The 22,073-nt window shown below is 40.2% G+C and overlaps 2 protein-coding genes across 4 annotated transcripts in view; both read right to left on the reverse strand.

Annotated features, from left to right (window-relative positions):
- The window catches only part of LOC149153342 (folate-sensitive fragile site protein), a 320,620-nt gene that overhangs the window by 172,797 nt on the left and 125,750 nt on the right, over positions 1-22,073 (reverse strand). For all 3 annotated transcript variants that reach the window (XM_089439784.1, XM_089439786.1, XM_089439785.1), the window contains exon 5: positions 14,959-14,998. In XM_089439784.1, the coding sequence (XP_089295910.1) occupies positions 14,959-14,998 (40 nt within the window). The remainder of the gene's footprint in view (positions 1-14,958; positions 14,999-22,073) is intronic.
- On the reverse strand, positions 1,702-3,277 carry LOC149153343 (uncharacterized). The gene is made up of 3 exons (XM_089445406.1): positions 2,702-3,277; positions 2,477-2,618; positions 1,702-2,372 (listed from the first exon to the last, which is right to left on the reverse strand). Exons 1-3 carry the CDS (start codon positions 3,255-3,257, stop codon positions 1,892-1,894), a joined length of 1,179 nt encoding a protein of 392 aa, XP_089301532.1. The 5' UTR covers positions 3,258-3,277; the 3' UTR covers positions 1,702-1,891.

Genomic DNA, 22,073 nt, shown 5'->3' on the forward strand with positions numbered 1-22,073 from the left:
GCTTTACCCTCCTCATTTGGCCATCACCTAGTTACCGAGCACTTGATGCTCCAATTCAACAAAAGGAAACCTTGCATGTCCCAACCCTAATGAGAGATGAATTGTCTCATCTTAAGGGGTATAATTATATCATAAAGAACATGCTCTACCCCTTGAGCTATGTACCCAAAATAAAAAGCATTATCAAAAAGAAGTAAAAGGCGTAATGGAGGGGTGGAAAAATGCATTCATAGATCCGATTTACTCCACAAGAAAAGAAGGTTGAATTACACAAGAGACCGAAATCTCCAAGTTGTCTAATTTACAAATGAATGATCTCTCCTCTATTTATATGAGTACTAAAGTTCATTTTAGCCTAAGCCCCCCTAAAACAATAAAATAATGTCACAAGTAATAACAAGTTTGGTCACAACCCGACCCTCTAGCCAAGAAAAAGCATGTAAAATTGCCCACACATGTGAGCCATAAGACAGCATATGATGGCATCATCCATGTGTGAGCCTCTCTAGGGCATGTGTTGAGGTCTCTTAGTGCCAAGTTGAGTGTAGAGGCCTCTAAAAATCAGCCCCTTAGGGTTGGCCCTTAGGTTTCTGCCAATCTCCCACTATGGACCCCAAATTTCATCTTGGGGCACAAAAGTGGTCTCATGGATCTCCAAATGGCCAAAGTTCCTATCCCTGCTCCAACATTGAGGGATTTCAAGGTGGTGCTAGTCCTCCCATGTCTCAAGGGGTGAGACCATCCTCATCTTGGCCCTCGATCAGCTACTCTCCTTCACAAAGTGCTAAGGCCGGTTGGGGGCATGCTAGGTCTAGGTGTATCATCCTAAAAATCATCAAATGCAAGACAAAGTGCCAAAACATTGTGGGTATTGGAGGTCCCCAAGGGTGTTTATGATGCTCTGTTGCTGCTTGGAGTCCCATGGCTCTCAACACCTCACTTGTGAGTGTCAATATGCTCCTCTAGAATCCCGATACCAATTAAGGTGGCCAGGACCCCACTATGAAACCACCTAACGATCACGTCACAAAGTCTAGTGAAAGCAACAAATCATCAAGTACAATAATCATTTTCGCATCTAAGTGGACCAAGCTTGAGAGTAATGGGCTATTTGACACTTAAACAAGGATTCCCTTCCAAATTTGAGGCTTTGAACTTGCAATGGCGTTACCTCCCAAGATAGAAGTGGCTAAAGGACAACCCTACTAGGTGTTTCCAGCCCCCAAGGGGAAGTGACATTTCCTCAGTCCACCCTTCAATCAATAGTGTCATGTGAACAACGATGGTTACAATCAAAGGGACTAGCATGGTGGGGAACCACATCCTGAGTGTATAGATGTGAGGAGGGAGCAATTATGGATGCATGAGTTACCAACCTGGCCTTTGTTTTTCCACCCCACTTGTGCGCCTTTTACTTTTGCTTGATTTTTCTTTGTATTATTGCTCATAGCTCAAAAGGGTTAGAGCTTGCTTTGTATGATGTATAGTAGTTATTACCAATGTGGAAAAAGTCGCTGTCGGGATTAATTCGGCAAGGGTCCAAAAGTTGAAAAACTCGGCAAAGTCGGGAGTTTTTCGAAAAAGTCGGCAAAAAGTCGGCAAAATTAAAAAAACACAAAATTATTCATTTTTTTTAATTTTTTTTAACATCTAGAGTATCCACAACATCAAATAAATGCATTTCCACATAAACATGTAAAGAAAGCTAATATATAATATGTAATATGTATATGAAGTCTAGTGCTGCATCACATATCAAAATAGTGAATCCACTCCTGAATTTTGAGTCCTGTCTGAGTTTCAACTCTCAAGAGTCAAAATATCAACAAAAAATATAATAAATGTACATCATGAGTCATCTAAAAGTCATCAAGTAATCACTAATCAGTCACTAAGATCCTCTTCCCCTTTTACGGGAATAGGGAATGGCTTTGCCTTTTCCTCTAGAGGAAGAAGACCCTGCCCCTGGGGATACAAAAGGAAATGGACTCAATCGTCCTCTAGAAGCTGATGGAAGAGGTGGCCTCTGTGCTACGTTGCCGCTGCTGCTGCCCACCCTAGATGGTGTCACCTCCTCCTCAGCATCCTCATCCAGCTCTGCTACTGCCTCCTGACCCTGATGTTGCTCCGCCTCCTCCTCCTCTATCTCTAGCTCTCCCTCCTCTGCAACTGCTACATCCTCTAGATCCACACCTAACCAATCCGGGATCGTGTCCAAGATTGGCCTCTCAATCTCGACTCTCCATGCAGCGGTGGTATCAATATTGTCCAATGAGATGGCTTCCACATCAGTAGGTTTCTGAAGCTGTCTCACCCACAATCGAAGATTGTAGTAGACGTATACCATGTCATTGAGGCGTTTGGATTCCAATCTGTATTAGGGTCATAGATTGTAAATTAGTACTTAGAAAATTTAAATATTAAAATTAATCAAATGAATTCAAAAAATTTAATTTGAAATCTTTTTAGTTTTTACCTGTTGCGCTTTTTGGAGTGTATTTTGTCAAATACACTCCAGTTGCGCTCACACCCAGAGGAACTGCATGTTTGGCTGAGCACTCGAATGGCAAGCTTTTGGAGATGTGGTACTCTGGCACCATAGCTTGTCCACCAAGCATCTACAAGTTAAAAGAAAAATGAGAAACATAAAAAAAAACATTGAAATTCTAAACTTGAAAATTTGAAACAAACTGAAACTTACCTGGCATTTTGGTCGTCCTATTCTTAATAGCCATGTCAAAACAAAATGTGCCACCTGCCATCCTATAGACCTCCATTTCTTTAGAAATCTCCTCACGTTCTCGCCCAGATGACACCATCCTCTCGACACAAGAGAAGAATCCATCCATCACCTCGGCATCAAATCTGAAACCACAAGCATAAGAAAATGCAGGGTTGAGGTAGACACCTGCAGCATGAATGGGGCGATGGAGGGTATTGTTCCATCGCTGATCAATCACTCCCCATATGACCTGTTGTTTCTCCAACCCCTTGTCTCCCTTATCTGCATAATAAGCACGGATGGCTTCTTTGGCCCTATCCATGGCCTCATACAAGTAGCCCATTGCGGGCTTCTCTCCATCAACCAACCGAAGAACCTTTACCAAAGGTTCTGAAATGGCACACACCTCCTCTACTCCTGCCCAAAAGCTCTGATCATATGAAACTAGTCTGCATATGCCCTCTCCCTCCGGTTTGCGGCTAATAGATAAAGAACGCCATTCCGCTGAGAGAAACATGCTCTTCACCTCCCACATAGAATTCAACAGAGACTGAAGAGATATGAAAGAAGTGGAAAATCGTGTAATGGCAGGCCGCACCAACTCTTTTTTGTTGGTGAATTTTCTCATCAAGCTAAGCACAGATGAATGATTATAAATAAATTTTGTTATGCTCTTGGATGATTCAACAATATCCCTCACAGTAGGAATTTTACCCATATCCTCCAACATCAAGTCAATGCAATGAGCAGCACAAGGTGTCCAAAACAAGTTAGGATACCTCTCCATAAGCATCTTGCCAGCTGCAACATAATTTGCAGCGTTGTCCGTTATGACTTGGACAACATTGCTTGGGCCTACTTCCTGAATGAAGAGGTCCAACAACTCACATAATAAACGTGCATCTTTAATGTGGTCAGATGCATCAACAGATTTCATAAACATTGTCCCCTTGGGACAACTAACCAAGAAGTTAAGAAGGGTCCTACCCTTCTGGTCAGTCCAACCATCTGACATGACTGTGCATCCAGTGTGCTCCCATGATGCCCTAAACTCTGCCAATCTAGCAGTGCACTCAGTCTTTTCATCTTGAAGAAGAGGCCCTCTCAACTCTGCAAAGGTGGGGGCTTTGTACCCCGGGCCAACGACAGCAACAGCATCAAACATAGGCTGGTAGAATGGGTTTGTCTTGGCAATGTTGAAGGGAACATCACTCCATAGAAGACACCTACTGACCAACTTGTCAGCTTTTGCCTTTTCCTTTTTTTTCATTGATGATCTAATCCCAGGTTGTGAACCAGTTGCTGTTCTAGGAACAAAAAAAGATGAGATAGAAGGATAAGTACCACTACCCAATGTACCCATGGGTGAGGAAGGTGATGCTGCTGTAGAAACATTGCCACTCTCAATTCCCCCCACTCTTGAGCCCCCTGCAATTTGGTTTCTTAGTGTTGCCCTGGTGTCTTTTCCTTCCTCTTTATCCATCAATGATTGAATGGCCCGTCGGATGATTTTTGGAGTTGTCTCTTTGCAAAGTTCAATATTTTGGCTTGGAATTTGCCCCAAATGGAATTTTAATCTGTTGATGCCTCCTGACATATGCTTTCCACACAATTTGCAAGTCAAATACATTCTATTGACCGCCCCAGTTTCAGGTATAACATCAGGCTCACCAAACTCCCACATAGAATCCAAAATCCTCGGCATTTTGTTTTAAACTTTGAGCTGGAATTTAAAGTTTAAACCTGGGCACAAAAAGAATGGAAACAAATTCAAATCAGCAAATTATAATTAGTAATTTACTAATTTGTATTGCACTCAGAATTTAGAAACAAATTAGTAAATATTAAATAATAAATCATAAATGTATGTACAGTGAACATACTCTGAGCGGCTGTTTTGAAGTTTTGAACAGTTATATAAAATTATAAATATTAAATAACAACATACATAATACATATATAACATACATATATTGCTAGAAACAAGAGTTTGTTCCAAGATCAAAACACACCGACTTCTGTTATTGCTACTAATATCACAGCCATTTATTCTGCTCTGCCTCCTCCTGAGGAAAAAAAAAAATCCAAAACCAAACAAAATAATATCATTATACAGGAGGATATCCCTTGTGGTTTCTTTGATGGGGCCTCACAAAACAATAGGGCTGGTGCAGGTTTGTGCATACATTTCAATTCCGAACATTCTCTAAGAGCTTCGGTTGGGTTGGGTGCTGGAACAAATAATTATGCAGAACTTTCTTCCTTACGATTCCTATTATGCTGGCTACATCACAAAAACATCAACTCTATTCAGATATTTGGGGATTCTCTTAATGTTATAAATTGGATCAATGGTTTAGCTGCTTGTCAAAATCAAATTTTGATGACAATTGTTGAAGAAATTTTATTCCTGAAGACATTCTTTTACAGGTTCTCACTTTGCCATATCTACAGGGAAAGGAATGAAGAAGCAGATCAGCTATCTAAGGCTGGTCTACAACAGGATCTGGGCAGCTGGGAGATAGAAGAGATTCGTCAGGGGCAGTCTTACAGATCAGATCAGCCCCCATATGATCAGCCATAGTGATCTCAGTATATAGATTCATTTTTGTCGGCACCATTCACAGCTTATCTTTCCACTGTTACATTTTTTGTATATATTTTTCCTTAGTAGTATACTCTTTCGGCAAGTAGATCACAGTTTACAGTCTTCTTATTATAATTTTTGTTACATTACAAAACATTGGAGGTCATACCTTTTTTGACTGTAAGGGGTTGTTTTTCCTTCTCTGAAGGAGACCCCGGGTTTCACATGATACTTTGCTTTTTGGATATTAATCATCCTCCCGGGAGGAAGACTACTACAGGTTTACAATACAGCAGAAAAGCTCCCTTATGGTTGAGCAGTGAATGAACACATGAGCCCAGCATGGCTTTAGAACAAATGTATGAAAACTTTTTATAAGATCATAATAAAAAGTTTTGCTTTTTTCCCCGGAAAAAAATATAACATACATATATAAATATTAAATACATATTACATACATATTACATAAATATAACATATAACATACATTATTATTACAGTCATAAATATTAAATAATAACAATAAAATAAATATAAATAAATGTAAATAAAAAATTAACAATTTAACATACATATTACAAATTTAAATTTTACATATTATAATTATATAACAGCCGCTGTTTTGAATTTGACTGTTGAACAGTTATATAAAATTTAAATAATAACAATGTAACTGTTAATTAATCTTTGTCACTGTTATTAGCATATACTTCTTTGTACTAATCTGTGTCATTGTTAGTAGCTTCAGTGATGATAACAGGAACTTGCCTGGGCATTATCTTATTTTCTCATTTGTCTCTACCCATCTGTATGAATTCAGGTATTTCAAAGGAAAATGTCAATTGCGGTAGCTGGTAACACAGCCACTAATTAAGTTGAAGTTTGGCATATTGATCCTAGTAAATGAAAGAGAGTATAGGCGGCAGGAAAAAAAACTTCAGCACATCTAAGAGTTATTTTAACTTGAATCAAAAGGAAATTTGTCTGGCACTGAAGACAGTGAGAGCTATTTTAACATGAAACAGCGGCAGTTTGTCTCGCACTCAAGACAATGCCTTGCATGTAAGGGGATTTTGTTTATCCTTTGTCTGTTGGTCCTAGCCCTTTTTTTAGAATGAATATGGAAAATAAAGAAATAATGTCTCCAGATTTGTATCTATGCGTGTATTTGGTGTGAATACACCCCGCTTTCGTTGTAACTGTCCATAATTGTCAGGGAAAGCAATGTAATAAGTCTGTAACATACAATTACATGTAACGTAACAGTTATAAACTTAAATATATATATAATATACAATGTACATAATACATATGTCATAAACCATGGAGTTATAATATACAATGGAGCCGGAGGTACCAAATGGCAAATACATGGAGCCGGAGGTACCAAATGGCAAATACATACCTTGTCACCTTGACGGCGGACGCTTGCGGCTAGCAAATGCACACCCACAACTTCTTCGAACTCGAAACCCTCGTTTCTCCTCCACAGCGAACAAGCCAAAACACAATTAAAAAATAAAACGACGATTTCCAGTTTTTATGCCCGCGGACGAATTTTTTTTAACGCAGCCGATTTTTTGCCATCGACTCCCGATTTAATCGGGAGTAATTCGATTTAATCCCGATTTTTTCGTTTCTTAAAAAGTCGGCAAAAAATCGGCCGATTTAATCCTTTTCTTGAAAAAATCGCGTTTTGGGGAATAAATCCCGATTTTATCGGGACTTTTTCCACACTGGTTATTACCCCCTTAATGATGAGGCAGCTCATTGTCCATCAGGGGTTGGTACATGCAAGGGTTCCTTTTGTTGATTTGGGGTAGCATCGAATGTGCTCTAGCCACGAAATTTGGTGGAGAGGTTGGGGCACATGAGATCTCCAATACCCAGAAAGGGTTTGGGCAGATTCTAAACAGATCAGGAAATATTAAAATAATTAATATTTTTAATGCAGTCCCTAAGTCTAAACTTAGGGAAAATAAAATATTAATGTGTATTAATATGAATCTGTGTTAGAATGGTCCAAAAGACATGGATCAAGCCAGATCTAATCTTAGCCATTGATTAGGGACTTAATCTCGGCCGTTGAGATGTCAACAGGAAAGGTATAAGAGGAGGCTTGAGAGTCACTTGGAGAACACACCAAATGATCAGTCATTATATTCTCTAGAGCAGGGTTTGCTAAGAGAGATAGAATCAGTGATCAAAGAGTAGCTGAGGGGCATTGAGTACAGAGAGACAGAGAGGCAAAGATAGTGTCGGGAGAGCAGCAGAGCAGCCAGAGAGAGTGACGCAGGAGCAGCCAGTGCTCACGCAAGGCCACGCAGAGGCAGCTAAGTGCTACGCAGAGCACCAGAGAGGCCAGCGTAGCTGATGCAGAGGGTCAGAGAGCTGACACAGGGCCTCCTGGGGCTGACGCAGGCCAAGATAGGCTGACGCAGGGCCAGCGCTGGGCTAGGAGAGGCTGACGCAATCCAGATTGGGTAGACGCTGGGGTTTCTGGGGCAGATTGGTGCTGAGTAGCTGCCGGAAGGATTATCCGGGGTTTCAGCCAGTAGATTTGTCAGAAACTGAGAGGTATTACTGCCAAGGAAATTCTCTATTGGGTAGGCCAGTTTCGGCACCCAGATTGTACTCTGATATTGCTTAATAAGAAAACCCTCAGATAGCTGCACTGGTTTTCCCACATTGGGTTTTTCCAGGGACATTAGTCCAAAAATAATGGTGTCATATGGTGTGTTTGTTTCTGTTTTTTTTAGTTGCTGATCTATAATATGTTGAGCATGCACTAGTGTTTATTTTCAGTATTTACATTGTAAATAACTTGTTAAGGAAAATAACAAGTAGGTAGGAATAAATCAGATAAAGTGCATGGAGGGTTTCTAACTAAGTAAACTTAGAAACTTCAACATGGTATCAAAGGATGATTGCAGATCACAGGACTAAAGGACATGAGCCGAGCGGAGCAATAGCAGCAAAAAACAGTTGTCCCGAGGTGACATAAGCTGTTTCTAGCAGCGCAGAAGCCAAGGAGAGTGATGCGGAGCTAGCCAGGGCTCACGCAGTAGCAGTCGGGAGCTGCGCAGAGCCTCAGAGAAGTCAACGTTGCTGACGCAGAGGGCTAGAAGGCTGACGCAAGGCCTCCCAGGGCTGACACAGACCCATCTGGGGTGACGCAGGGCCAGCGAGAGGCAGAGAGGGGTTTCTAGCCGAGGAACCCGAATCAGCGGTGCGGTTGCACAAGACGATCAGAGTAGGGGGCATCTCGACAAGCGGCAGAAGGATTTTCAGGAGGGAAATCAGGACTCAGAGGGAGTCCAGAAGAGAACTTCTAGACAAGAAGTAGAGACTCAGAGGAGTCGAACAGAGAACTTCCAGGAGGGAAGTAGAGGAGCATCATGGCACTACACGAAGTAAGAGACCAGGATAGACTGGACGGAGCATCGAACTTCGCAGTCTGGAAGGCCAGAATCTTATCAGTGCTTGACAAGAATCGTGTCAAGAACTTCTCCTTGAAGGTTATAGCTATCCCAGTCGACCCCAATGAAAATGAAAGGTACGAAGAGGCGATGGCGAGGGCCAAGTGCATTATCCTTGACGAGGTCAAGGATCATGTGGTACCATATATAGCCGAGAAGGAAACAACAGTTAAGATGTGGGAGGCTCTCAAGAACCTGTACCAGCATACTTCTGTGCAAAAAAGAATGCTGCTCAAGAACCAGATGAGGTTATATCAGATGAAGAAGGGTCAATCGATTGACACCTTCCTCGGAGGACTGAATGAGATCCGAGACCAGTTCACTGCTATAGGAGCGACACCGGATCAGGAACTTATGGTGAGGACAGCCCTGAATGTTGTCTCAGAAGATTGCGAAGTGTTTGTCCAGAGTATTTTGGGCAGAGGGACTCTCCCACCTTGGGACGAGATGTGGGCAGCTCTTTGCTAGGAAGAGATCAGACGGCAGTCGAAGACACATAGCAGCAGCAAAGGGATCAAGGTCAAGCAAGAGGAGGAGGATGTGGCCCTAGCATCTGAGGGAAAGTAGGAGAAGTGGAAGAAGAAAGATCTCTCCAAGATCAAGTGCTTCCACTGTGGGGAGATGGGTCATTATGCGACCCAGTGCCCAAGGAAGAAGAGTAAGGGAGAGTCTTCCGAGACTAAGGCAGCGCCAGCACGAGCAGAGAAGGAAGTGGAGACAGACGATGACTATGCCATGAGTGCACACGCACCACTTGAGTGGAAGTGGGTAGACATCGAGCTGTAGTCAGGCGGACTACAGGCGATGAGGGGCAGGATCCTCGAGGTACCCAGCCTCTTGGATTAGACGTTGCTATGAGAGCCCCGAAGAGGAGTAGCAAGACTGGCTAATGTGGGTAGAGACAGATGCGGATGGAGCGGCAGAGAGCGCTACAGTGCAGGAGTCCCGAGACAGCACGAGGCTAGTAGGCTGCAACAGTGCGAGAGGCACGGGAGTGTTGCACTAGTGCAGGATGACATAGAGAGGTGTGCAACGGTGCGAGATGCAGGGAGTTGTTGCAGCAGCGTACAGGTGAGAGAGGGAGCACTTGTCAGCGGTAGAGGGAGCTTCAGCATCAGTTGGTGTCTCTAGCCCAACAGAGAGGTCAGTTGGGAGATCAGTTACTTACTTCTCAGTAACTGATTTGTAGAGTAGTGGGCAGCACGATGCAACATGGTGAGAGGAGGTGGAGTGCGGATGCAGTGCTGGGAGAAAGGGCCAACAGCAGCACGGATGCAGAGGGAGCTGTCGTACAGATGCAGCAGTGGCAATGGCAGAACCATGGGTAGCAGTACACGATGCAACAGTGTAGAGGATGTTGGGTAGGAAGACCTAGCATCAGCATAGGTACCGATGCCGGATGGTCAGAGTAATACTTAGTGAGGAGTATTGCTAGAGCACAGTCCTCGCTAAGAGGGAGTGCTGATTTGGGGTAGCATCGGATGTGTTCTAGCCACGAAATTTGGTGGAGAGGTTGGGGCACACGAGATCTCCAATACCCAGAAAGGGTTTGGGCAGATTCTAAACAAATCAGGAAATATTAAAATAATTAATATTTGTAATGGAATCCCTAAGTCTAAACTTAGGGAAAATAAAATATTAATGTGTATTAATATGAATCTGTGTTAGAATGGTCCAAAAGACATGGATCAAGCCAGATCTAATCTTAGCCGTTGATTAGGGACTTAATCTCGGCCGTTGAGATGTCAACATGAAAAGTATAAGAGGAGGCTTGAGAGTCACTTGGAGAACACACCAGATGATCAATCATTCTATTCTCTAGGGCGGGGTTTGATAAGAGAGATAGAATCAGTGATCAGAGAGTAGCTGAGGGGCATTGAGTACAGAGAGACAGAGAGGCAGAGATAGTGCCGGGAGAGCAGCAGAGCAACCAGAGAGAGTGACGTGGGAGCAGCCAGTGCTCACGCAAGGCCACGCAGAGGCAGCTAAGTGTTGCGCAGAGCACTAGAGAGGCCAGTGTAGCTGACACAAAGGGTCAAAGAGCTTACGCAGGGCCAGCACTGGGCTAGGCGAGACTGACGCAGGGCCAGATTAGGCAGACGCTAGGGTTTCTGGGGCAAATTGGTGCTGAGTAGCTGCCGGAAGGATTATCCAGGGTTTCAACCAGTAGATTTGTCAGAAACTGTGAGGTATTACTGCCAAGGAAATTCTCTGTTGGGTAGGCCAGTTTCGGCACCCAGATTGTACTATGATATTGCTTAATAAGAAAACCCTCAGATAGTTGCACCAGTTTTCCCACATTGGGTTTTTTCAGGAACATTAGTCTAACTTAATGGTGTCATATGGTGTGTTTGTTTCTGTTTCTTTTAGTTGTTGATCTGTAATATGTTGAGCATGCACTAGTGTTTATTTTCAGTATTTACATTGTAAATAACTTGTTAAGGAAAATAACAAGTAGGTAGGAATAAATCAGATAAAGTGCATGGAGGGTTTCTAACTAAGTAAACTTAGAAACTTCAACACCTTTTCCATGATGTATAGGAGCAATACGGTGCTCAGGAACTAGGTGATAACCATATGGGGTGAGGTAGAACGAACTCATGCTAGGCTTTTGCCCAAGTGCTAATGTGTATGTCCCAACCATCTTTTGATATTCTTTCTTTATTTTTCTTTTGTGGCCATTATTTGATTTTTTTCTTTTTCTTTTAACTGCATTAACCTCCCAGGGCCAAGTTTCAGGCCCTACCCAAGTATGAGGATGTATGGGTGCCAAATCCTAGAGATCCAATGGTTAGTCAAATCCAAAGAATGGAGGTAGAACATAAGGCTTGTAATATAAGATGGAAAGTGGTAAGTATGGAATGGGGATAGATGGAACACGCTATCTCAATCAGGGCTTCCAAAGTAGTGCCCCTCCTATACCCATTGGGCCATTAGGGGAGGTCCCACTAGACTCTGATCAAAGATTGACCCCCCATTTAAGGTGAGGGAACCAGTTCACGGTCAAACCCCCTCCTTCCAGGTCACCCCATAATCCATGCCAAAAACACAAATACAAACAAGCATAAGCACCTGATTGTAAAATGAATAAAGTACCATTTGGTCGGAAGCCTACCTTCATTCATGTGCTCTTATGAGATGGGTGAGAAGACATATGACTAATGCAGGTGGTGGAGATATGAATGGCACATATTCATCAACTTGTGGTGGCTGCAAGGGATATTGGTTGGCTGACTAGAAGAGATGATGGGAGAAAAATTTTCTCCTAGAGGTCACCCACTTTTAGTGGGTAACACACCTCTTATTGAGTCTCACATGCAATTTATGGAGGCTGGCCTACAATTATAAAATATGTTCATCATAAAACATCACTTCAAAATTAACAGCCACCAACCACCTATTTAGTCCATCATTGTTGCTTTCACAAGAATGCAATGTATTTTTCAAAGGCATAAGCGCCATCTCCCTTTGCCAACAATATCTCTTCGTGCTGATGATAATTACAATCCATATTTCCCTTGAATAGCATTAATACCAAAAATATAATCCATGCTACACACATGACTCTTACCAACAATAAACATAATGACAAAAATATGAGATAAACCTGTTAGTATGAATCTGAAATGCAATTTTTGGGTGTTGGACTACAAATACAGGTATGGTCATGGTCATCATAAAAACATTTCTTCCTCAAAAATATAACAACCAACCATTGATCTATTAATCCATCAAATCCATCTTAGTCCATTTTCATTCCTTTTATAACATGTTAAATGTTGGAATTTCTAAGTCTGACACGTTAGAAACCCTTCATGCACTTTACTGATTTATTCCTACCTACTTGTTCTGTTAATTAACAAGTTATTTACCATGTAAATACTGGAAATAAATACAAGTACATGCTCAACACATTACAGATCATCAACTGAAGGAAATAGAAACAAGCACACAAGTGACACCGTTGTTTTTGGACTAATGTCCCCAGAAAAACCCAATGCGGGAAAACCGGTGCAGCTATCTGAGGGTTTGATTTATTAAGCAGTTTTAGAATACAACTTGGGTGCCAAATCCGGCTCACCCAATAGAGAAAAAATCTCGGTTGTAGTACCTCTCTACTTGGACGCAGATATTCTGGCTGAAACCCCGAATAAACACTCCGGCAGCACCACAGCTCCAATTTGCCCCACGAAACGCCAGCGTCAGCCTCTAGGGACTGCGTCGGCCTCTCTCTGGCCCGGCGTTAGCCCAACGTCACTCCGGCTTGGTCTGCGTCAGCCTTCTAGCCCTTTGCGTCACCCACGCTGGCCCTCTGAAGCACTGTGCAGCGCCCGCCTGCCTCTGCGTGAGCCCTAGCTGGCTCTGCGTGAACCCTTGGCTACTTCTGTGTCCCTCTCTCCAGCTACTGCGTTGATTCTCCCGGTGCAATCTCTGCCTCTCTGCTTCTACATTCACTTCCCTTCAGCTGCAACTTTGATCACTCTCTCAACTTTCTCAGCAAACCCAACCCCAGAAAGTCGAAATCTTGATCTCTTGGTGTGTTCTCCAAGTGACCCTCAAGCCTCCTCTTATACTTTTCTCGTTGACAAATCAACGGCCAAGATTAAATCCCTAATCAACGGCTTATATCTGGCTTGATCCATAACTTTTGGACCATTCTAACACAGTTTTATATTAATTCACATTAATATTTTATTTTCCCTAAGTTTAGACTTAGGGACTCCATTAAAAATATTAATTATTTTAATATCTCCCAAACTGTTTAGAATCTGCCCAAACCCTTTCTGGGTATTGGAGATCTCATATGCCTTAGCCTCTCCACCAATTTTCGTGGCTAAAGCACATTCGATGCTACCCCAAATCAACATTAAACAATGTATTTTTCAAAAATATAGGCACCTTCCACCTTTTCCATAATATCTCTTCATGCTAACAATTACTATGCTCCATATTTTTCTTTAAAACATGCTCTTTTAAGGCACGCCAATGACAAGTTTAAACGCCAAGTATGCAATTAATGCATGTTATCCTTGGGAAATCGAAATGCTCCCTCTTTTGCCTCACACATCTTCTCATTTAATTCAAGCAATTGAATCTTAAATAGATGCTTGCATGTTCGTGACAATAACCTTTCTTTATTTTCCTGAAACGTGAAAGCAACATAACACTTTGTTTTCCACAGTCCACTTATCACATGAAATCCATTGTCTTTGACCCTTCAGCAATATTCCATCCTTGCCAAATCTATGAATACAATGCCAATTCAAGAAAAGGTAATAATGTGCAAAACAAATCATAATAATGTTTATATTTTAAATACTAGAGACATCCATTTCCGTGTGGAAAATGTTGTGTTTGCATTTACATGACATGGCATTATAAAATTTGACAAATTAAAAAAGAAATTCAGTAACTCATTATTCAGTGGTCATATACCACTAAACCAGTGAAATGACAAGAGGATAAATTGATATTTGATATAATTTTCACAACCATTAGACTTTACATATCTTTATTAAAGGTTATTTGATGCTAATCATAATATAAAGCTTATTCCCTATTTTTGGTCCTCCACCATCAACAGTTCAGGGAAAAATACTTAACACATTAGAAATTTCAATGACTTAAATCTCATATCCCAAATATAAAGAAGATAGATGTTTTCACCAAACAATTATATAGGTTTAACGTGAGTGTTGCATTAAAAGCCATCAAATTTCCTACAAAGTCTAGTAGTAACAGTTAACACTTTCATCACAAGGATGTCCTGCAATTGATAGTCCATCAACAATTTAGGCCAGCTCTGCCTAAAATTTAACAACTAGCTAAGAATGCCATACATTTTCCGAAGAAGAAAAAAAGAGATCGCCTAAACAAACGGACCATGTAAATACAAATCAATTAACTGAATCATAAAAGATTAATTCAAACCATAATATAATTACATGAAAACCAACTCAGTACAGACCCTAAAAACAGCTTCTATTAAATATTTTTATGCCACAATACCATACAGTACTCTCTTTGTCGCAGTATCTGGCCTATATATGATTAATGATTATGTACCAATAAAAATTTTATATGTCTTCTTGCATACAAGTTACCACAAAGTGTTTGTGAAAATCAACTGCCTACTCTATCATTTATACTAGCAAAAGCTAAAGTAGTACCTTGCCCTCCTTGTATTTTGACATGTCAGCAATGCAATATCTTTGTCATTGTCAAGGTTTTACATACTTGAGTCTTTCTTATGCTCTCAACAAACAAATAAGCAACCCACAAATAAACAAAATTAAAGAATCAAATATGATCATATATGCAACCTATCCAACAAGCTAACCAGTCAGGATTCATTAAATGTGTCCTATCTGTAGAGTTTCTTAAGAGATAATTATTAGAGAACATGTAAAATAAAGAAACTATTCACATAGACCAAAAGTTGCAGCATTTGAAAATCATAAACACATCCCCTCGGAATAGCAAAGAACTAGTTAAAAAATGATATGACTACTTCCTGGTGTCATTTGCATGATCAAATGCATGAGATATTAGATATTTCTAAGCAAATACGATAATTTTGGTAGCTGTGAAGTTTCATCATTTCTGGAATATTAACTAAAAAGATTACTTTCAGAACTCCCAAAAGAAATGACAATTTTAGTAGATGCAAGATTCCTCAGCAAAGAAGATATCTCAAATGCAACAATTTCCATTGGGGATATGGAGGAACAGTCAACAATGTTGGATTATTTGAATAGGAGTCACTTTATACATTATTAACATGTGACCAATGTAATTGTTGTTATTAGAAGTTAGATGGTTAATCAACTTGAACCACCCAAACCACTTAAGAATATTTTAAATTGTAATAAGTTATGATGTAAAGCATGTCAGATGTGAGGCTGGTGGACTAGCTCGAGTGGTTGAATGCTTTGAACTTCATGTAGGAGGTCTTGGGGTCAATTCCTTAGGCTAATTGCCTCTTAGATTCAATAACCTAAGCAAGATACATGTGCAATAGATTATTCCCAAAGGCTAAAAATCAACAACTAATAAATAAACTTCAGCAGAAAATTAAGAACAGTATTACCATCAGAAATAAGAGAGTAACACCACCATCAAAACCCCAAGACTTTGCATTATTATTATTCCAGAAAAGATTACAAGAGAGTTTCAAGAGCAAGTGCACGATTCAACGATTTGTGAGACAAATGATCTCTAACTTATAGATAAATTTTCCAAACGACTAGTTGGTTTGATCTTTGTCAAAGTAATCCCGACTGCTGATAAAGATTTAATTATCTTTTAATCTCCACTGTCGAAATATTTATTTTTTGAGGAATTTTCGAATTTCTCTTTTAATTCATTTTTAATTAGCTCAAAATTAATTATTTTGAGTTAATTTCCTCAAAAAATTGACTTTGACTTAACCACCAAGGCCCAAGGGTCCAAAATTTCTTGAAATTTTCAATATTCCCTTGGTGGGGGACCTCCAAAAATTAATTTCTCTAGAACCCACGAATTTTTTATTTTGGAGAATTTATTTTTCCTAAGACTTAATTTTGACTCTAATTAATTAAATTTCTGGCTTAAAATTTTTTAATTTATTTTTGCCAGAAAATTTAATTAATTGACACATGAGGGGATTAATAATTTTTTCCAACCCTCTAATATTTTAGCACCATGGCTAAAATATTATTTACATAAGATAATTACATTTCAACCCTCAAAGGGGGAAAACCCATTTGTTATAGACCCTCAATTATTTTACCCAATTTTGCGACTCAATATGATTTAGTAGACCAAGTGATTTGTAATAAAATAATTTAACCAATTAGCTAAAATTATTCTCAAATCACTTTACAGAAGACTCGACTAAAACACTAGGACTTACCTAAAATCTTGACGACAAAATCCACCCTAGTTTTGGGGTGAAGGTGGAGGAAAAAACTTTGCCGATCATTTGTTTTTGGAAAATCGGTGAGACAAAAAACCTCCTAGGATGAAAATCGTCATCCAAATAATAGTCTTATCAGGTTGTTACATACATGATAATCTTACTAAGATCATTTACATTATAAACTTGCAGAATGCGTTTACAACTTTTACAAACTGTCAACTGATGCCTGATGAATCCAGGATGATCTGAGTGCTCGAACATGATGGAATATCTTTGCAAAAAAATGTACTGCTATAGGGTAGTTGACATGGAGTGGTCAACAGTGCCTATAATATGTTTTTCCATTCTTTTAGCTACATCAACCTCTACGGCAATGTTTCCCGACCCTACTCAAGGATGTGGAAAAGATGTTGCCAAATCACAATGAAACAATGACAGTTGGACTCGAAGAATGGAGATGGTATCAAGGGCTAATAATGTGATATGGAAAGAAAGTGTTGAGTATGGTAAAGGGAAAAATAACACGCTATTTCAATCCAGGTCTTCCAAGTAGTGACCCTCTTATAACCCTAAGGCCTTAGGAGAGACTAACACTCTGGATAAGGAGAGAGTACAAGTTTATAGTTAAGATCGATCAATCATCCAAATCACCCTTTTATCCATACCAAATGCCTAAAACATTAAGTAAAAGCACCCAATTGCAAAATGATCAAAGTACCTTCTAAGTGGCAACCCACCTTCATTTAAGAGGAATGTCAAATGATAAGAAGTGGAGTGATTGGTGCAAATGGGGGAGGAGCTAGCATATCATCATCATCAAGCTAATGTGTAAGGCCATTAGCTAGATAGCTTTCAAAATAGGACAACTAAGGGGTTACCCATTTTGGTGGGTATCAGTAACCAAGCCAATGGAAAACCTGTACGAACCACATCATTGAAGAGATTAGCCAAGTGAGAAAAAATCATAAAGACCAAGATTAAAAGTTGTACTTGGAAGCCTTAAAATATGGAAATGGTATATTGGAGTAGATCTCCACTCCACAAATAATCAGTTAATGGCAAATAAAACTATGGATTTACCCTTGTTTTATGGCTGGAAAACAGTCACAAGGTTGCTTCTGCTCTCAGAGCTCAATCTCAGCAACATAAAAACCCAAAATGACCAGAAAAACAACTCGAAGGCTTTAATTCGCAAAAATAAGCAACAATGCAGCGACTACCATCATCTCGCAATAATTATTGAAATTATTGCAATAAGTTCAAAACCAGCATTGATAATATCGCTGATATTTCGTGAAATATCGAAAATATCGTGATATTTTCGGCAAAACGATATATTGTCGGGTAAATATCGTCGATATTGCGTTAAAAAATTGCACGACCAAAATATTGCTAGGCGCGGAGGGTCGCAGCTACAAAGCTGATTTTTTTACTTTTAATTGGTCATTTTGTTTTGTTGGTCTTAGAGAAGGAAGGGGAAGAGCTTTGTGGTGGTTTTCAAGGAGGGATTGAAGATCAAATAGCCATTATCATCACCAAGCAAAAAAAAAATTATGGAGCAAAGATTTAATATTAGTGAGACAAACTTCATATTAACAAGTATGTTCTTAAAAACCCCTGTGTTAATGATTTTTTTCATAGATTTAGGGCTATGCTTGCTTGCCTCTTTGACTACGAACATTTTGCTTCTTTATTTTTTTGTCATTTGCTATAATTTTTGTGCCCATGAACCAATGCAAGGGTTTTCTCCATATTTGGCCAACAAGCTTCATTTTTTCTTTAAACTTTCTTATGCACCCTCTTATTGCCATTTTTCATTGCAAATAATGTAGTAAAAAAATTATTTTTTAAAATCAGGTGGCTGTTATCTTTTGTGTATGGGTTTAATGCCAATTTTGCCTTTTTGGTGCCCTAGGTTTGAATTTTGGCATTGTCCATTAATCCACTACAAATATGCCAAAGCCCTTGCACCCATTTCGGGAGTATGGGGAACCTGGTGGTGGGACAAATCAAGCATATCTTTCATGCAAATTGTGTGGGACCAAGATGACAGGAGGGGTTACGCGATTGAAATACCATCTGGCTAGACTACCTGGACATGATATTGGGCTTTGTACGGTTTCTAGTGCGGAGCTTATACAAAAAGCTCTTGAAACAATTGATGAAAAATCCAGAAAGGAAGAAGAGGTTGAAAGGAACAAGGTTGAACATGCAGGCAGATCTTCAGGGATATCTACTTCCGAGTTTGAGGCTGAGGGTAGTGGGAGAGGCTCCACAGCGTCACCTGCTAATATTACTAGGAGTGGGAGGTCATCATTTTTCATTCCACGAACCAGACATGGAGCACAACCTTCCATAAAGTCAGTTGTTAAAAAAAGGAGAAGCAAAAAGCAGATAAAGTTATGTAGAGGTGTATTTTCTAGAGTGACTTACCTCTCAACATCACCAAAAACAATCCATTTTGGCAGCCAATGTGTGATGCTATTGCTATTGTGGGCCTAGGGTACAAAAGTCCTACATATGAAGAGTTGTGGGGGCCAATCCTTCAAGCAGAAAAGCAGGACATCAACTCTAGATTGGTAGAGTTGAAACAGACATGGGAGGTGTCTAGATGCACAATGATGTATAATGGTTGGATAGATAGGAAGGGCAGGACCCTTCTAAATTTCTTGGTACATTGTTCTAAAGGTACCATGTTTATTAAATCAATGGATGCATCAGCACATATAAAAAATGTAGCATTGATATGTGAGTTGTTAGATGGGTTCATCTGGGAGATTGGTGGGCAAAATGTGGTGCAAGTCATAACAGATAATGCAACTAATTATGCGGTTGCTAGCAGGATGCTTATGGAGAGGCACTGCACATTGTTTTGGACTCCATGTGCAGCGCATTGTATCGATTTGTTGCTTGAGGATATGGGGAAACTCTCCTTCATCAAAGGAGGTGATTGATATGGCTAGGAGCATCCCCAAGTTTATATATAACCATGCCTTTGTTCTTAGCCTCATGAGGAGATACACTAGAAACGGGGAGTTGTGGCGTCCTGCAATCACACGTTTTGACACCAACTTTATTACTCTTCAATCTTTGCTTCGATGTCAGTTTGAGTTGAAGCAAATCTTTATTTCTGATGAGTCGTGTGATTGTAGATATAGCAGGAGACAGGATGGGAGAGCCATTGCAAAAATGGTGCACACTGACACATTTTGGTAAGGAGTATAAGAAGTGTACTCAGTGAGTGAACCTATAGTAAAGGTGTTGAGATTGGTAGATGGGGAGAAGCCTATAATGGCTTATTTGCATGAAGCCATGGATAGGGCTAAGGAGACCATTCATGCTTATTATGCAAGCAAGGGTTTCACTGGGCTTAATAGACAGATGATGTTATGGGATGCGATTGATAGTCAGTGGACGGGGATGCTTCATTGACCCATTCATGCAGAAACACTCTTCCTCAAACCCACATTTTCATACAAATGTGGCTTTGATTTTGATAGTGAGGTGATGGAAGGGCTCCATTCCTGTATTCATAGGATGGTACCTGATCCCAAGCTTCGCAGCAAAATCAATTGCAAGATACAGTGGTATCAAGATTGTGTTGGCCTATTTGACTTTGATGATGCTATTCGGGAAAGGACCCTCATCATGCCACGTAAGTGACAAATCATGACACATCAGAATTTTCAATTTACTAATTTATAATTCTAAATTTTTTAAATTCAATTATGTTTTATTTGAAAGTTTAATTATGTTTTAAGCTTTTAACTTTTTTCTTTATTTTGTTGTAAATGTTGGTGGCAAATCTATGGTGCAAGGGCACCAAATTTGTAGGAATTCGCCATAAGAATCCTGAGTCAAACCTATAGCTCTTCAGGGTTTGAGCACAATTGGAGTGAATTTGAGAAAATACACTCAAAGAAACACAACAGGTATAACTTTGACCTTCAGCCTTCAACTAAGCAATTACCATTATTGTAATTTATGATCCTCAAGTGTTAAGACTCATTAGTTTTTTTGACACTCTTACAGGTTGGAGTTCTTACGCCTCAATGATTTATTGTATTTGCATCACAATCTCCGACTTCAAGTGAAGCAAATAGAGAAACCAATGGATTTGGATGGCGTTTCCTTAGACAATATTGATGTATTGTCTAAATAGAAGGTGGTGTCTGAAGTGCCCATCATGTTGGATTCCCCTGCATGGTTAGAGGAGGAACCATCAGTACAGGGGCACCAAGAGGAAGATGACTCAGGGGAGGAGTAGGAGGAGAAGGAGGAGACTATGGGAGTGTCAACATCAGCATCGTCACCATCTACTACAGATAAAGGAGAGCACAGCTCCATACCCAACATTACTTGACATTAGGTGCAGGGTCAGGGCCTTCTACTGCTAGTGACAGACCTGGCAAACAACCCATCATGTTTTCCCATAAAAGTGTTGAGAAATCTAGCGCATAGCAATTAGGTGATTTCTCTACGTTAGATAACTGCTTGTGAATGCTTTTAACTTCTTTAGTTAGGGTCTTCTTTTACTTATGTTATTACAGTGTTCTTCTTCATCAAACAGCTACAAATGCATAAACCATAAAGAGACAAGAGACACAAAATGTAGTCGGTCAGCCAGGGCCAAAAACTCTACAAATAGAGAGGAAAACCCAAACAAATTCTTCTTCTTATAGAGACTTCAATAGACGAATAACAAGACCAAGACCTAGACCCTTGACACAACAACCTCTCCAAGACCAAGTCACTGCTTCTCCTTTCACAAGTTCAACTGCCTTCATGCACTACTACTCTCTGTTGCTCTGAAGTTTTTCGGCCTTCCTCCACAGGTCTGCAATTTCGGCTGCTGAAATCACTGTATAGACACATGTGTGGACTGAATTATGGTTCTTCCTGGTGTGTCTTTCCTTCGCTTACCTTGAGGGCTATTCCTTGCTATTTCGGCTAGCAATGGTGATGGTGAGAAGACCCTTTTCTTGTCTTTTACCACAACAGATGTATCCACTGCAAAAACCCTAGTTTTTGACACACGTGTGAAGGTATTCACCCAAGAAACAGTCCCAAAATAGGTTGATCTTCCTTTCCTTCTCCTCACTGGTTATTAGGCTGCCTTTCTAGAGAACTTCACACTCCTTTCTGCCTTCTTGTCCTTGACCAAAAATCTGTCTTTCAAATGAGGTCGAGCTGCCCTATTTATAGTGGTTTGTGCATCATAATAAGCCGACTTGTTCTAGAGCCTAGGCTGACATGCCTTTCTGGAAACATCTTTGGGTCCACTTCAAGGTGACTTTGTGACAACGTCTTGGAGGGTTTAAGACACTAATAAATTTCCTTTTACAATGTGTAACATGCCGATATGGGTCTTATATTTTTGACATT

This window comes from Pinus tabuliformis, chromosome 9 (genome assembly GCF_031772625.1).
Source record: "Pinus tabuliformis cultivar Carrire ecotype Pingquan chromosome 9, CPIR1, whole genome shotgun sequence".
Lineage (NCBI taxonomy): Eukaryota > Viridiplantae > Streptophyta > Pinopsida > Pinales > Pinaceae > Pinus > Pinus tabuliformis.